This window comes from Arachis stenosperma, chromosome 5 (assembly GCF_014773155.1).
Source record: "Arachis stenosperma cultivar V10309 chromosome 5, arast.V10309.gnm1.PFL2, whole genome shotgun sequence".
NCBI classification, from domain to species: domain Eukaryota; kingdom Viridiplantae; phylum Streptophyta; class Magnoliopsida; order Fabales; family Fabaceae; genus Arachis; species Arachis stenosperma.
In genome coordinates this window covers 20,412,123-20,430,727 of record NC_080381.1, presented here as the reverse complement: position 1 = coordinate 20,430,727, position 18,605 = coordinate 20,412,123, and the positions used below count along the sequence as shown (strand labels likewise).

General features: G+C 37.7%; 1 protein-coding gene across 1 annotated transcript; it reads right to left on the bottom strand.

Moving 5' to 3' along the window:
* Nucleotides 1-7,114: 7,114 nt before the first annotated feature.
* On the bottom strand, nucleotides 7,115-9,173 carry LOC130980109 (protein FIP2-like). The gene is given in 2 exon segments (XM_057903752.1): nucleotides 7,115-7,647; nucleotides 7,650-9,173. Coding segments are annotated over 2 exon segments (1,005 nt in total). The 5' UTR covers nucleotides 8,386-9,173; the 3' UTR covers nucleotides 7,115-7,378.
* Nucleotides 9,174-18,605: the final 9,432 nt, after the last annotated feature.

The following is an 18,605-nucleotide window of genomic DNA, read 5'->3' as shown; positions in this document are numbered from 1 at the left end:
TACATTTCCTATGTTTTCCCTCCTTGTGCAGAATGGTGCACAGGAAGAAAGATAGAAAGACTTCAACCCGAACTGGCAACTCCAAGAAATCACACACCAGCTCGCAGGTCCGAATGGCCGCCCAGCTATTCGGGTGTAGTTGAGATGGCGCCACAGAAACCCAATTCAGGAGAGCCATCTGAAATTCATAAAGGGGTAGTCGAATCCCTAACTTAGTAAACAAGTGGTCATGCACTCAAATCCAGTCCAAGACATGAGGGGAATGCAAGTTAAGGTAGCAAACCCTCTCATCCTCATCGAAAAGCACCAATTTGTACTGGCTCATCGCCTCACCACCTCCTAAAACAACCCCTTCATCATGGAGCCTTTAGAGGTCCCTCTCATCCAGTCGAGAAGGTGTGCCCGAGAGGTCGGACGTTAACCAATGGTAATGATTCGGCACGCCCCCGCCAGAAAGATAGGACCCGGGTTCCTCTGAACTCTCCTTCGTCGCACCATACCTATATCTAAATAGGATTTTTCACTGTCATCCCACTACCGAGAAATAGAAACATATAGGGAATTCCTAAACCATACTAAGACCACAATCGAAGCATCCTACAAAAATTTCCTAAAAATACACCAAACGTGATACCCCAATCAAACATTTTTCCATTAATAAACACAAAAGCATGCAACAGCACAAATAGTAGACAAAACAAAAATTGAGAAGCAAAATAAATGATAACAACGAAAAAGTTACCAACCTAGTTCTTAGAGAGTAACATAAATGAAGCAACAAAAGTAGAGTGACGCAGCACTACAAGCCCACCAGCAAACTCAAACGGAACACAACACCAGAAAAATTTGAAGATAATGTTCATAAGAAAATGAGAGAGCAAAAGAAGGAGAAGAAACAGTTACAATGAAAGATGAATAAAACCCCTCCCCTAAATGTTTCAAAAAAGAAAGCACGAAAAGGTGGAGAGAAAAAAAAAAGAAAAACAACAAGACCCTCTCTCCTCTTGTTAAGCGTCATTATGACACCTTGGGAGAAGCCACGAGCGAAACTTCCTTGAAAGGAGCGCGACGGTCCAGTGACCTGAAAATGCACAGGCCCCCAATCTAGAGACCTCATCACTCCATTCCCGACGACACAGAAAAACTCCCAGACCTAAAAAGCGAATACCCAGAGACAATTAAAATGCGCGGCCCGGATCCTCAGCCCCGACCACAAACCCTGGACGATATTCCTTCGCCAGGCCACGCTCATGGACACCTGGACTCATGGCTGCATGGCCAAGCAGGCACTTCTAAGCGGCGAGACCAAGCCCACTTACTCTCTCGCTTCGGGGGCAACTGTCCAGACCCAGTCTCCGAGTCCCCCGTCGAAACAATCACGACCCGGTTACCCGGGTTCGAATCGGCCTGCTAACCATAAACCCTTAACTATCATTTAAATTCAAACATTTCCCTTATCTTAACTAACAAGATAAAATAACTACCTCGGACTATATAAAAAGGGACAAGGGCTTTCGCAAGTATGACACACATCCTTAACTCTCACCTACTTCTTGGATTCATTCTGACTTGAACATCAAAATATCTTTGCAGGTACCACCTGTGCTAATCCAAGAAGATCCAATCCTGTCATCACCCAAGACCGTTAAATTCCTGATCCACCTCACAACTCGTACCAGCAGCTTCTAGTACAAAAATTAATATCAATCGGTCCCACTCCGCTAGCATGGCCTAAGGCCATTGAGTCGAATCACCATCAAATTTAAACCGAGCAACAACACAAACCAACCTTAGATTTGCATAAAATTATGTCTGTACCATGAATCAATCAAGGATTCCACAAATTATGAAGAGCGAAATAAGATATAGTACAGCTTAAACAAAACAAGATAATAAACGAAAGAGGTCCCCGTGATCTGATGGGAAAGTCTAGTTTCACTAGTTCGAAAACAATGATTTACAATTTATATAACTAAACTTTTATTCGATAAAAAACAATGTGTTTGTGGCCAGAGAACCCCAAAAACAATATGGCCCAACGGATGAAAAAATGGGACCTATACATCTTAGTGGTGAATTGCTCTATATTTTTCTTCATTCTAATCCTATAAATTTTGTTAAGTACAGGTAGCAGTAACATTTTATTTGTGGTTCAACTAAAGATACAAAGATAAATGGGGGAAATCAAGAACCACTTGTCAGGTTGATCGAACATTTTCACTGTGGACTTGTTTGAATGTGAAGTAAATGAATGCATGCAGCAGCTTCTTCGAACCACAACCAGTTGTCGTACTTGCAAGTATGGCTCCTGTACAAAGTACAGGTGCAAAAATTTGTGTATAACGCTCAACCCAATGCATATAAAAGTAAAGAACAAAGCGTAGAGACGGATAGAAACTATCATAAAGTAATTACAAGGACCAAAGGATAATTGTGAAGATTATTGAACAACAAGAAACAGAACGATTAAGAGAGAGTGAACAGAGAAGTGTTGCCAAGAATATTAGAGAACAATGAAACTATCTATTGTCAAATGATTATAAAGAAATTAAATGTAACCACTGTACAAGGAACTGCACTACTATTTATAAACTACGGTAGTGCAGGAAGGTTTATTAACATCAACAGAAACTAAACTCAAGACACTCTCTTGATGTTGACAAAAACAGAAAACTAACTCTCAAGACACTCTTGATTTTTCTGTTTTTGGAGGTGATATCTATTTAACAGCCCCCTTCAAACTCAAGGCTTCTAAGGATTGAAGTCTAAGTTTGCTTCTGAAATAGTCAAAGCTGGCAAATGATAAAGGTTTAGTAAGAATGTCAACAACTTGAGAGGTAGAAGGGACATGAACTATAAAGAGCAGCTTGTTGTTAACTTTGGCTCTGACAAAATGAAGATCCACCTCAAAGTGCTTGCTTGCTCGTACTATGCAAAATGGGATTTGCAGCTAAGAGAACCGCACTAAGGTTGTCACAAAAGATAGTCAGAGGAATTGGTGAGAAAATATGAAGTTCTCGAAGAAGATTTCCAAGCCAAACAATATTTGCAGAAGCATCAGCAAGGCATCGAAATTCAGGTTCGGTGGATGATCTGCTCACAGAACTTTGTTTCCTGCTAGACCAGATCACAGGATTGGAGCCCAAAAATACACAATACCCGCTTGTAGATCTTCTATCTTCTATCTGCAAAGGCAAGGACTCTAAAATCAGAATTTCTAGTGAAGTAAAGACCTTGTGGAACTACACCTGAGAGATATCTTAAAATCCGTTTGACAAAACTCCAATGGTGTTGGAGAGGTCTCTGCATGAATTGGCTCACACGATTCACCACGAAAGCAATCTCAGGATGTGTTAAAGTGGCATATTGAAGTCCTCCAACTATAGATCGATATAGAGTTGCATCCTCAAACAAGTCTGAACCTGTAGCTGTTAATTTAAGTGTAGAAACCATAGGTTAGGCATTGGCTTAGAATGCAACGTGCCAACTCTGTGTAAAAGGTCTCTAACACATGGAGCATGCTATAATCAGGCTTTTTATGATGTTGTACTTCATAAGGAGTTTTCATAGCAAAAACTTTTGTGGGAAGGCGATTAATGAGGAATGCTGCTGTCAAAAAGGCATCCTCCCAAAAGTGTGGAGGTAACTTAGCAGAAGCTAGAAGAGAAAGTCCCATTTCTATGTGTCGATGCTTTTCAGAATTTTCTACATTTTCTATAAAGACACGAGAGTCTGTGCATGATGCCATGTTCCTGTAGAAAATTATGAAAAGCATTGGAGAGAAACTCCTTTGCATTGTCAGTTTGCAAAGTTTTAAGAGATGAACCAGTTTGTTTTTCAAGCAAGGTCTTATATTGAACAAAAATTTGGAAAACTTGCGCTTTGGAGTGTAGCAAATATAAACAGGTATAGCGAGTGAAGGCATCCACAAAACTGATGTAATATTTAAAGCCTGATCTAGAAGTCACAGAGGCTGGTCCCCATACATCAACATACACTAATTCTAGAGGAGAATTATACTTATTAGTGTTAGAATCAGCAAAGGGCAATGTGTGCATTTTAGCAAGGCAGCAGTCATTACAGAAACATCATTCTTATTGATGTTAAAAGGAACATTACAAGATTGTATCACAGCTTTAACAATAGAATTGGAAGGATGGCCAAGCCTTTGATGCCAAATTTTAATTGCAAGATTACATTGATTTACAGAAGCATGATATGCAGAAATATTATGAACAAATTTGTTTAAAGCGAGGCCTTGAAACTCATAGAGGCCATTTCTAAGATGTCCCTGTAGAAGGATGTCATTGGTAACCTGTGATTTAACAAGACAAACAAACGGATGAAATTCAAAATAAACGTTATTATTTGAACAAAATTGAGATACACTAATGAGATTCTTGGTGATCTTGGGAATATGAAGACTGAGCTAAATTCACTTGAGCAAGAGTTGAAGAATTTTGTTTAAACTTTTTCAACATAGCATCATGAGATATTAGAAGAACTTCCACTTCATTGATTGTGTACATATCTGATTTTGCTTTCACAGTAATAACAAAGGGAGCATATTCTTCGGTAAGACCATCACATAGAGCTTCTATGTGATCATCATGGGAGATTGGAGATCCAATTGCTGCAAGAGAATCAACTATTCCTTTGATCTTTGCTACATACTGAGAAGCAGAAAGATTGGTTTTTTTGATAGTCTTGTGTTCTGATTTGAACTGTTTAGATTTGACCTTGGTTGAGGAAGCAAAATGAGCTTGTAACTTTTCCCAAATATCAAAGGCAGTCTTGCAATGCACCATCTGATTCCGAAAAGCGACATCCACTGATGCTAAAAGCCATGAACCTAGATTGTAATCCTGCAGATTCCAATCAGTGTATGATGTCGAAACAGTACCTGCAGCTCTATCAGCATCAGTGGCAAATTGAGGTGGTTTCTGATTGGGTTGGATGTGGTTTTGAAGATTCTGACCAAAGATTGCAAATAGTGCTTGCTGCTGCCATGTAAAAAAGTTGTTTTCATTCAACTTATCTGGGATTGGATAAAGAAGGGGTTTTGAATTTAAAGATGAATCAGCAATGGTAAGGGCCATTGAAAAGAAAGAAAAGAAAACCAAGGATCTCAAGCTCTTAATACTATGTGAAGATTATTGAACAACAAGAAACAGGACGATTAAGAGAGAGTGAACAGAGAAGTGTTGTCAAGAATATTAGAGAACAATGAAACTATCTATTGTCAAGAAAATAACAAGAAATTTTTCTTCAAAGTAAATGACTGCATTACACGGATTCATTTTAGCCAGGAAGATAATGATCTAAATGAAAAATTAATTAAAAAAGCAGGATCACCAAGTTCATTGAAAGAAGAAATGAATAGGCAAAAATCAAACTTGGAAATCATTTAATGCTTCCAAATCAGACTTCTTTACTAATAAAATAAATTGCTTGGCCTGCAGGTTGGAACTGAAGGCCAATAAGTACGTGTTGGGTGAGTTCCTCGAATTTAAGGGCAAGCAAGAAGATCTTCGGGCTTTGAGTCAGATTAGAAGATATAAAGTTGAACGTTTTACAGTCCAAAAGACAAGCATATTTGGACTAGGTAATCTTTTCGAAATAAATTATAAACTATTCTTTTGCTTTCCAATGATCTTTAGCTGTGTAAACAGTTCCCCTCTCTTACAGAGTTTATGAATCAAAATCAAGAATTGGGGTGTAAAATTTCTGTGAGAGGATAAGATTGACTTTCCTACATATTCTAACATTTGACTCTTATGCACCACTTGAACTAATAGATTATCTATAGATACCATTAGGATGCTATATCACTCTTTATTAATGCTTATGTTATTCCTATTCCAACGTTGAATTTCATTTATATCATGGTCTCAACTGGTAGCTACCTGTCTTTAGTGGAGGGAGGTAAAGCTTTCTTTAGTTTCATTGTTATAATTTGCAGTTGCTTTGATTAACATTGTATGGTTATTAGAAAGGTTGTGGTTTTTGCTGATGGCATCCGCCAGTCTCTCTTTTTCTCTCTTTGCTGAATGCATGGGATGGATACATGTATATTATACTTTAAACTTTGCATGGAATGGATTTAGTAACTTAATTATGGTCACATGCATGATACAATGCCTTAGAAAATATCTGCGCGTTCAAACGTGTGTTTCTTATACATAATACGTGTTACTGTGTATATTAATGAAATCAACAGTTTCATTTGCTAACTAATGCCTACTTCGTCTTGTTGAAGATATCACCTTTGTTCGAAGAAACAAAGAAGCTAAATAAGAACGTTTGGCTATTATAAACGGAACTAATCTTTTGGTTCTTCTAGTCATACTAGTACAAATATTACATTTTATTATTTTTATTTTTTCTAAAAATATTTTATATATATTAAAAATCAGTCATCAAGAAATCAATTATCAGAATAATCAAATTTGTTGTAATAGAATAATAAATCTGTAATATATAAATAATCAAATTTGTTTATATTAGTATAATATTTTTCTTATGAGATGTCAAATATGTATTTTATATGTTATGACTAATTGGTAGTTAATTTTTTTATATACGCTTACCATTATTATTTTTCTGATCGGTTTTTTGTCTTCTCTACTGGGTCAAAATCAATAGACTAATACCATACGCTATGGCTTCGAAATTATTGCCCAACGTGTAAAGCATTCGGCAGATTCTCCAGAAGTTCCAGCTACCAAGATGAGATCTAAATCAGAATGAACACCTTGTGATTCATTCACCTTAGAAAACACAACCATCCCAAGCAAAGAACAAACGGGGTAATAAACATGGGAAATCCAGAAAACTAGAGAATATGCACACCTCCTCTGTCTTACCACCTGCGATTCTGATAATCTTATTTTAAACTGAGATACTCAAAGTTAGAATGTTTAAATCATAAAAGCATATATTAGCCATTAAAACTCTGCATAAAGTATTGCCAGCTTACTTAAATTTTGTACTTTGTAATGAATTCAAACCATAAAAAGCAAGTACTATCTTAAAACATGAGATTCAGCTTGATTGATTTTAGTTTTAAGGCAAAAGAGAATCAAGTGGCAGCAGCAGCATCAGCAGAAGCAAATTCAAGAGTGGAAAACGAATGAATATCTAAAGCTACATTCATAATTCATCCATCAATACACTCCATAATAAACAACCTAAAACTGATCAAGTTCCACATGGCGGGTGTCTCATCTTAAATTACAAAAAGAGGCAGAACAAAAGAGAAGAAAAGTAACCCCAAAATAAAAAAGGAAAAAAAATCTAAACCAGAAAAAGGCAGAACTGAACTGACATTTGTGTTACTTAAGAGAGAGAGAGAGAGATCAAACTCAGAAACCCGAAACTAAGATTGTTGTGGGGATGGAGTCTTCTTTGGCTTCTTCTTCTTGTCAGAAACTGCTTTGGCGAAAGCCTCCACGATCCTCTGTTGAGATTCCAGAATCATCTCAGTGCGCTTCATCTCCATTTCCATACGCATGGCTTCGATCTCCCTAGCCATCTCCATCTTCATCTGCTCCATCCTCACGAACCCATCTCCAAGCAGCTTGATCGCCGACACAACCTCTCCAACCGGATCCCTCTCCCTCTCTCTCTCCTCTTCCCCAAAACCCTCGTCCCGAAGTTAGATCCGGCGTTCTGATTCAAATTAGGGTTATTGAATTTCTGATTTCCACCAGATTTCCCGTAAAACTTCGATCCAGGTTGCGCCACGCTTAATCCGGTAGGGATCCTAATCCTAAACCCGCCGCTGCCGTTTCCACCGCCGGGAGGACCGCCAAAACCGTTGCGATACAACTTGTTAAGGCTCCGTGTGTTAGATCCGTGTCCTCCGTTCTTGATCTCCTCGTATAGATCCTGATCGTCGTCGTCTTCGTCACGGTCAACGCCAACTCCATCGCCGTCGTGGCTGTCGGAGTCGTTCTCTGGTTTGACAGGTGAGGGACCTTTCTCCATGGAGTCCATGAGCTTGAAGTGGACCCAGGAAGAGTTGAATCGCGCCACAGGAAGGGACCTTGCGCGCTGGATCTCGGTTCGGTATCGCTTCCGGAGCTTCTCCATCTTGTGGCGGCACTGGACGGGGGTCTTGGCCGGAGAGGCGTTGGGACATCTCTGTGCGACGGCGTCGGCAACCTCCTGCCAGTGTGTGGCCTTGAGGTTGCCGCGGCCGAGGGAGTACCACTTGTCACGGTAGGCATCAATTAGGGCAAGGGTCTCGTCGGGGGACCAGCAGGGAGGAGGAAGGCGGCGAGAGGAGGAGGCGGTGGGGGGAGGAACGGGAAGAGCAAGGGGAAGCGCAGATGGTGGATCTGGAGGAGGGGTGGATTGGGGAGGAGAAGAAGGGGAGGCCATGGAGGAGAGAGAGAAAAAGAGAAGAAGAAAGAGGAGGAGGAGGAAGAAGAGGAAGAGAGAAAGCGAATGGAGAGTGTATGGTTAGGGGTAGGAAGGAGAGAGAGGCGGCGTAAGAGAGAGGGAAGGAATAGTAGTGGGGGTGGGTGGGTGGAAAAAGGGTTTGGTGGTGGTGGAAGAGAAAGTGGCGTTTGGTGACATAATTGTGGTGTTAAAGGGTGGTGGTGGTGCGTGTGGGTGAGCGTGCGTGTATGCGGCTGATTTTGAGATGTGGATAGGACCAGGAGGGCACCACCGAGTTGGGGAGGGATGTGGGAAAAGGGCTAACGTGCGCCGCGGTCACAACACGCCACCCTCACCACTACCCATACCATACCCACCCCCACCCACCCCTTTTTTTCCTAACTAACAGCCTGGTAGATAGATGGATGCGGTGGGGGCATAATTGCCCATTAACATTATCATTATCATTAACAGGGTGGGGGTGGTTGGCAATTGGCCCCCTCCTCACTTGGACGGTGGTGATTGGGTCAGCATTCTCGTATGCGGTGTGGGCTTTTTTGTGGGTGGAGACGACCTGCAATCTTAAAGCTATTGCTACCTCATCTCCTCCATGCATTTCCATTATTACGTTTACCACTTACCCCTCCTGCCTCCTCCTAATTTTGTATCCCTTTTAAATCCCATCTCCTCTTACTCATTTCATTTCTCCCTTTTTATGCTATTCTTTTTATTTTTATTTTTTTTAATTCAATTTCTAATTCTCCCTCATCCTTTCTTTTCAAAACCAAACCAAACCAAACTCTACCTCCCTCCTCCTGTTCTCTTCTTTTCTTTTTCTATTTGACATTTTTTTTTGTTTCCTGACCAAATAAATGTTCTTATTTTATATTATTTTTTCAATTTTAGTTTTCATTTTACTAATTTTTAAAATTTAAATTTAGTAAACTTATAATACTAAAAGAAATTAATAAATTAGAATCAAAATATTTAGTTTCTCTCAACATTTATAAAGTTTTCTTTCTATTTTGGTAATTTTGGTATTTTTGGGGTGCTTAGTGCTTACAACCAAACAAGCTTTAGCAAAGGCATAATTATTAAATTTTGAGATTACTTTTATTGTTTTACTTGGGAACTAGGGATGGCAATACCACCCAAACTTGCGGGTACCCACCCTACCCCTATCCGTTCAGGGCGGGTAATTATCTGCCTCGCACCGGAGCAGATTTTTAATGAGACGGGTTCTTTGAAAGGACGGGACGGAGTCGAGTTTAGGTAATAACCGCCTCTACTTGCTCTGCTATATATATATATATTATTTTAATATATAATATTAGGGGTGGCAAAGCGGGCCGGCCCGCCCCAACCTGCCCCGCCCCGCCTAGGCCCGTCTCATAAACGGGGCGGGCCGGCCCGCCCCGCCAACTAAAATGGGTTCAAAATGTTAGCCCGCCCCGCTTTATGGCGGATTGGCGGGTTGGCGGGCTAGCCCGCTTGACTCTTTTTTTTTTTTGAAAAATAAAGTTCATTAAAATTAACCAAAAAATAATAATTAAAAAATAAAATACAAATAAAAAATAGTCAAATTATAATATAATTTGTTTACTATTTTTTTTTTAATTTTTAACTTCAATAAAATTGTTCAAAATAATATTTGTCAATAAAATCATCTTTATTTTAAAAAATAAGTCACATAATTTGAGCATATATATGAAATTGTAAAATAAAATAAATAAAGTTAATAACTAAAAGAAGAATAAAAACAAAAAATGAAAAAAAAGTGTTTAAAAATTTTATAATTATTAATTTTATAATAGTAAACATTATTTTATTTAATAAAAAAAAAAGAAAAATATAAAGTTTCGGCCCGGCGGACCGACCCGCCCCGCCCCGCCAAAACCCGCCAATTTGGCGGTGCGAGTTTGGCGGTTTTTTTTAATTTGGCGGGCTCGAAATCCTAACCCGACCCGCCTTTTTTAGCGGGTTTTGCGGATCGGCCCGGCGGGCTCGACCCGTTTTGCCACCCCTATATAATATGTATAGTATATGTAAAATAATTAGTAAATGATTAATAATATTATATCATATTTAAATTTTTACTTTAATCTATATTATGTATGTGATGATGATTATATAAATTTTGAAATTTAAATTTATTTATTGAATTTTAATAATTATAGGGGCGGGTAGAGGCGGAACGGATACCCGCAAGAACGGATTAGGGTTCAGCGTTTTACTATTCACGAGTAGAAGCGGTGCAGGTTCTATGCGGGTTGATGTACGGTGGAACGGGGTCAGATAGAACAAAAATTCACCCCTATCCGTCCTGTTGCCACTCCTATGGGGAACTACTAGTTAATTAATGAATAACAAGAATAATAATCTGCGCTTTTTTTAATTAGCATTGCTATATAATTTTGGAATAGAATAATATATGATTGATTAATTTGTTGAATAAAAATTATAATATAATAACAAAATAATTTTAAAAAGTGTTGCCATAATTCACAATTATTCATAATCGCTGTGTCTTCATCAGATTATTTGATCATATATTGAGAAGAAATTGTCATTATGAACGTATATAAGACTATAAAAGTATAAAAGTATCAAGCTAATGACACTTTTTGGCACATGCTACCGTGTCTTAATCAGATTATTCTCTTCCACGACATGTAGCTGACACTTTTGTTTTTTTTTTTGGACAAATATAGCTGACACTTTTCGAAGCAACCATGTCTTCTGCACTTTGGGCCTCTTTCTAATTCCTTATTTGTGGACAAAAACCTACTTCAATTCATGGACCCAAAAGAAATCAAATAACTCATCAATAGCACAAGATCATAACCAATTTGGGTTGGTCGAGTGATCAGCTCACTCGTCTACTTAAACAAGTGTCGGGGGTTCGAATCCCGCCTTGTGTATACAGCAACTTATTGACCAGTGGCAGACCCTTAAATGGAGTTCAGATCCGCAACAGATTAGTCGTTGACCTGTCGGGTTGAGGGATATCGTGAAAAAAAAAACACAAGATCATAAAAAAAGAGGTGCTAAAACTCTTTCTCATTAGGAGAGCAACTTTTTCTCATTAGGAGAGTTTCTCTAGAACACGAGGTTCTTCTCTAGTAGAGTTCCAAATTCTTCAGAATAGACCTTGGAATGTTAGACAAAATCTAATTAATCTCAGGCTATAGATGGAAGGAGAATCAGTCTTTGAGGTGGATCATGACTATATAGAATTATGGATACATGCTGAGGATCTTGATGGGATACTTAGAAGAACATTCTTAAGAGTCAGAGTTGGGATTAATATAAAAAAGCCTTTACCTACGAGCTTCTTTATGGACAGGAAGAATCAGCCAATGCTCTGGGTTTTTTTCAAGTATGAAAGGTTGCCTGAATGTTATTGGTTTAATTGCGGAATAATAGGACATGAGAGAAAGACTTGCAAGAATCCAATGGCTATGACTTTCTGGGACCAGACTAAACCAAAGTATGCAGTGGGTTTAGAGGTAAAACAAGTTCGATTATTATCAGCCATGAAGATAGGAAGCTCAAGTCAGAGAAGCAAGAAAAATAGAAAAGAAAAAGAACAAGCGCGTGCAAATCAAAACATGGGCAAAGAGATTGAAGAAGAATAAGAAACAGAAGAAAGTGTGATAAGAGCTGATCTAAATATGTAGCAAGAATTAAAGGAGGAAGGTTTTTTGGAAAACCAAATATAGAGAGAGAATGAGAAGAACAAGGTAGGGGGACAGGTAAGGACTCTGCAGGAAATTCCTGATTTTCAGGAATTGGAGGCTGAACATAATGAAATAAGGGTTATATTCAAGTTAGATACGCCAAATGAAGAGGTGGGGAAGGAAAGTGGATATTGGCCTTCTCTTAGCATGCCCAGAACATTGAAAATAAGGAAGAAATGCTGATAAGGTACTCTGGGCTGAATAGGAATACAGTGGATCCAGTGCAATTAATGGATGGAATGGAAAGTAAATCAACACAACATAAAAGAGTCAAACAAACTAACAACCAGGTAAATAGAGATGGGTTAAAGCTTCATCAAGTAGAACAAGAGGTTAATAGCTATAAAGTGTTGGAAAAGGAAGACAAGGTAACAGGAAGCACAAAACAAAGAACGATTAGAGAAATATTAAAAAAATTTGCTAAGGAAGAAGGGGATAAGATTGGCAAAGGAAGCATAGATACATGTAAAGGAAAAGGAAAACAAGGGGTGCAGAAGGATGAACAACAGCGAAGGGCATTAGGACAGTGAATTTATAGCGAATCGATCATCAATGAGGTAAGCATGAAAGAGAAGGATCCTAAATTGCAGATATTTGAGGAAGGAACGGATTACTTTGTCGAATTGGCAAGTGAAGAAGAATGGGATAATGGAAAACAAGGAACAGAATCTGAAACTATAGGGTGGGAGGTACAACTAGCACAAAAAATGAAAATCGGTCTAAACCTGAAAAGGAAAAGAGATGAAAATGAGATATTGCTGCTGGCTAATTCTGAATGGTCAGAGGATAAGCACATTAAAGTGACAGGGAATATAAAGAAGCAAAGGAAGGAAGAAGACAAGAGTGGAGACAGTGAGGAGAACTTTGGAGGAGCGGATAGGAATTGGGTTATGAAAGGTAAAGCAGAAAACAAATCTATGCTGAGGAAGCGAGCCTTATGAAGTCCCACCCTCAGCTATAAGCATCATTAGTTGGAATTGTCGAGGGGTGGCGGTCCCCGCGACAGTTTTGAAACTTTTGCATCTGTGTAAACTGATAAAATCTACCATTGTATTTCTTATGGAGACTAGAGCTAAGGATAGTAGTGTAAGTAAAATTAAGAGAAGATTTTATTTCGATAAATAATTTTGTGTAAAACTCTGGGTATGTCCAGAGATCTATATTTGCTATGTAATGAAAATATTAAAATTAGTATTTACTCTTTGTCTAATTATTATGTTAAATCTTACTTTAAAGATAGAAAAGGAAATGCATGAAAAACAGTTTTCATGTATGGTAACCCAAAATCAAGTAAGAGAATGGGGGAATGGGAGGAGCTCACAACAAGAAATCTTAACATGAATGAACCTAAACTCTTCATAGGAGATTTCAATGCTGTTTTAGCTCAAGAGGAGAAGGAAGGTATGCATGAACAGTTGGGGAATCAGATTGTGGAATTCAAAATTTTTTTTATTCTAATGCTCTCATGCAATAAATTTAAAAGGAGGTAAATTTACTTAGTTTAGCAATCTTCGAAATGGGTTAATAATTAAAGAAAGAATAGATAGGGTTCTTGTTAATTGAAAATAGAGGCACAAGTTTCCGAATACAAGTTTGATAGCTATAGGAACAGTGAGCTCTGACCATACACCCATTATTTTAAGGTTACAGCCTAAGTATAAGGTGGATATGTTATTCAAATTTGAAACATTTTGAAACGACCACAAAGAATGTGAGAAAATTATTAAGAAGAGTTGGAAAAAAGAGGAGCAAAGTAATAATGAATGAGGCAGGATGTTGAAGAAGATGAGGAACTGCAAGAAAATTTTAAAAAATTGGAGTAGGAATACTTTTGCTAAAGCTGATATAGAGATTAACAAGTTGAAAGTTGAGCTATAGAAGATTCAAGAGGCGGATTTAAATGAAAAACAGCAAGCACGGAGGTGTCAAATCAAGGAAAGGATAAGCCAGTTATGGAGGCAAGAAGAGAAATACTAAGAAATGAGATCCATGCTAAAGTGGAGAGACAAAAATTTTACATTCTTTTATCCAACAATGATTCAAAGGAGAAATAGGAATAAAGTGAAAAGATTAAAAGATAAGGAGGGCCAATGGGTCTCAAGAGATTATAAAATCTTTAATATAGTGGAGGAGCACTTTACAAAGTTGTTTACATCCTCAGCCAAATCAGATTTGGGAGATTGTATAAATAGGATTCGAAAAAGAGTTACTCAAGAAATGAATGACAACTCATGGAGGAAATTTCAAAAAAGGAGATTGAGGAAGCTATTTTTAGCATGGGCAGCCTAAAAGCTCCTGGACCAGATTGATTGAATGGGCTTTTTTATCAAAGTCATTAGAACACAATCAAAAAGGAAGTTTGTGCTATGGTTAAGAGTTTTTTTGATGAGGGTATTATGCCAACAGAGATAAGTGAAACTATTGTTGTTCTTGTTTTTAAAGTGAAACAACCGAAAAATCTTAATCAACTTAGGTCTATTAGTTATTGTAATTATATATATATAATTATATCTAGGATTATAGTGTTAAGACTTAGAAGGTTTATGGATAAGGTTATTTTGCCTATCCAGAGCGCCTTTTCTAAGGGGTTAGGTTGATCCAAGATAATATTATCATAATTCAAAAGGTTTTTCATAGTACTAATAAAAAAAATAGGAATGGATTGGAAAGCCTAGCTATTAAGATAGATATGAATAAGGCTTATGATAGATTAGAGTGAAACTTTTTGAAGGCTACATTGATAGCTGATAAATCTACATTTTATGATATTTATTTTCTCTATTTGGGTAAATTTCATTGACTTTTCTTGCACTTATCCGTTGAAATAGCATGCTTTTGTGAATTCTTTTTTAATTGTGCTTAATTGTGAAAAACATGGTTTTCATGCTTAAATTGCCAATTTTAATTCACTTTTCTCCCATTCGATGCCTTGATATATTTGTTTGAGTGATTCAAGATTTTGAAGGCAAGAATGACTTGAGAAAGTGGAAGGAAAGCATACAAAGTGGAAGAATTCAAGAAATGAATGATTTGGAAAGCTGTCCATCCTGACCTCTCAGTACTAAAATGGTCATAACTTGAGCTATAGAGATCCAAATGAGGCGGTTTCAGTGGCATTGGAAAGCTAACATCTGGAGCTTCAAAATGATATGCAATTTGCTATAGTGGACATAAGTCTACATGTGCGTACGCACAGGTACTTGTGCGTACGCACAAGTCAGGATTCAGCATGTGTGTGGATGCACACATCTGTGCGTCCGCACAGGTTCCTGCACGTGACCTCATTAATTGGAAATCGCTGGGGGCGATTTCTAGGCCCCCAAAACCCAATCCAACTCATTTCTGAAGCTATTTCAAGCCAAATTGAAGAGGAATTAAGTGGGGAGCACTTAGGTTTAGGTTTTTACATGTTTTTGTTAGTTTTCTAGAGAGAGAAGCTCCCCCTTCTCTCTAGAACCTAGGGTTTTTAGTCTAATTGCTTTGTAATTTCTTGTTTTAATTCTTGTTTTAATCTAGTTTCTTCTATCTTTCATTTTTCTATTGTCTTAATTTCATTACTTTATCTTGTCATTTTCTCCATTTTTGTCACTTTTATGTATTTGCACTCTTGTTACTTTAATTTATATTTAATGCAATTTTATGTTTCATGCCTCTTTTACTGCTTTATTGAGTTGTTATTTTTACTTTCTTGCATTTGGTAGATGTAGCATTTATTATTTCTTGTCATTTTACCATGCCTTATTTTCATATCCACCAAGTGTTTGACAAAATGCTTGGTTGGGCTTTTGCATAGTTTTTCTCACTCTTGGTTGAGAAATTTAGTGGTTTGGGTAAACTTGAGTAGTGGATGTCCATTCCACATTGTGTGAGGGTTATTAATTAACTTGGTTTCCACTAACACTAGCCTTTCACTAAGTTAATTAGTGAGTTGGCTAGGACTTGTGGATTAAGATTAATTATGCCCTTTTGACTTATCTTCGATGTAGGGTTGACTAATTGGGATTAATTCACACACAATTACCAAGTTTGTTGTCCACTAATAGGATAGCAAGCCCTAATTACCCAATCCTCACCAAGAGCTCTTTTAGTATTTAAATTCTATTTTCATTGTCTTTACTTGCCTTCATTTAATTTCTTGCATGTTAAGTTACCTTCTTGCCTTTTAATTTTTTTGTCACTTTCAATCACAACCCCCAATCACTCATAGTCAATAATTGAACACTTCATTACAATTCCTTGAAAGAACGACCCGGGAGTTTAAATACTCTTGGTTATTTGATTTGAATTGTGACTATCTTTTGAGATTATTATTTGATTAAGAGGATTCATTGTTGGTTTGGACTATGCTACCAACAAATTAATGCTTGTTTTGATTGATTCCAAACCATACAATAATTCTTCTTGTCAATAGCTTTTGGTTTTGACTAGAGGTGGGTTTCCTTAATAATGAAGTGTGTTAGAAGTGATAGGTACAAGATTTGAATTAACGGGAGGCTCACTAGAAAAATTATACCTAAAAGAGGGCTGAGACAGGGGGATCCTATATCTCTATACCTATTTATAATTTTGGCTGAACTTTTGACTATTCTCATGAAGGAAGCAAGAGAAAGAAAGAAAATTTCAGGGTTCAAAATCGCACCAACAGCCCCTCCAATCACTCATCTTCTATTTGCGAATGATTGTATTATTTTTGCAGAAGCAAAAGAGAAAAAAATTTACAATCTCATTTTGATTCTTAATAAGTATACAGATGCATCAGGTCAAATGATCAATCTTGATAAATCGGAGATTATTTTTGGTAGTCAAGTACCCATACAAACTAGAGTTAACATAGATGAAATCCTAGGAATAAAGTATTGGGATAATTCGGGAATGTATTTAGGGTTGCCAGAAATTTACGGCAAGTCAAAAATTAAAGTTCTGAATTGGATAGAGGTGATGGTGATGGAAAAAGTCGAAGGATGGAAAGAAAAGCTCCTAAACCAAGCCGAAAAGGAAGTCTTTATTAAAGCTGTGACACAAGCTATTTTTAGCTACGCTATGACAGTTATTGAATTTTCAAAAGTATTCTGTCAGAGAATAAACGCTAGGATTGTAAGGTTTTAGTGGATGAATTCTGGGAAAGAAAGAGGCATAGACTGAAAAAGTTGGGACAAGGTTTGTGTAAGCAAAAGAAATTGAGGGCTAGACTTCAAAGATCTTTAAGGCCAAAATTTAGCTCTTTTGACAAAACAAGCTTGGAGAATCATAGAAAATTCTAATTCAATATGGGTATGTATTTTAAAGGCAATCTATTTTTCTGAAGGAGATTTTTGGAATGCGAAATGCTATGGCAATGCATCTTGGGTTTGGAAAAGTAAAATTAAAGGGAGGGATTTTCTTTGTAGAAATGGGAGATAGAGTTTGGGTGACGGGTCAAGGATTAATGTTTGGGATGATAATTGGGTAGTGGGTGAAGGAAAAATTCAAAGACAAGAGGGAATATAGTTGAATTATGTTAGTGAACTTTTGAAGGAAGGGAAAGGGTGGGATGTGAGGAAGATTAAAGGTAGGGGTGTTCATGGATCGGATCGTATCCTCAAATCCGTGGTAAATATTCGCATCCGATCCAAAGATTGCGGATACGATCCAATCCACACCCTTTAAAAATCGGATCACGGATATCTGTTCTGCATCTGTGAATCCGATCCGAGGATTCACATATCCACACAGTAATAATTAAAAAAATAATTAAATATATATGTTACTTTATCAGCACTCTAACCTAACCCTAATCTCACTTCACACTTCTCGCGCACTTCACCCTTCCATCACGGTGCTGTAACCCTAATCTCTCACTCTCACCTATTCACCCCCAATCTGGCAATCTCTCACCCTTTCACCCATTTTGTCATTCACCCAATCACCCCTAATCTCTCACCATTCAGGCATTCGCCCATAGTTTCAACCAATCCAACCATTCACCCCCAATCTCTCACCTATCGGCCACTTTGTCTTTGTCTTCCTGATCATCATCGGAAGCTGCTCACTGGATATCTCCTTATGTTCTTCCCTCTTTGTGGCGTGCTTCCTGTCGGAGCTGTTCCTCACGAAGTCGCGTAGTTAGGTTCGTCCCCTTTGTCGCGTTCTCAGGTTTGTCCCTCTTCGTGGTTCATGGTTCTCGTTGGCCTTCTCATCCCTGGCTTGCTTGTCTTCACAACCTCCGTTCTCTGTTCTTAACCTCCTCTGTTCTCAGTTCCTGCCACATCTCCTGATCTCCATTTTCTGTTTCTGGAATCAATGTCCTCTGCTTTGTTGAATCATTGTTCAAGACTTCAGGTAATTTTTTAATAAAGATCATTTGAATTTTGTGAATAATGCTCTTACTGTTATTATTTTTTTAAAGAATTCTTCTTCTATTATTGTTTATATTATTTATGTGAGATGTTGCTGTTCTGATTTATGTTTATATGATTCATGTGAGATGTTGCTTGTAGGATT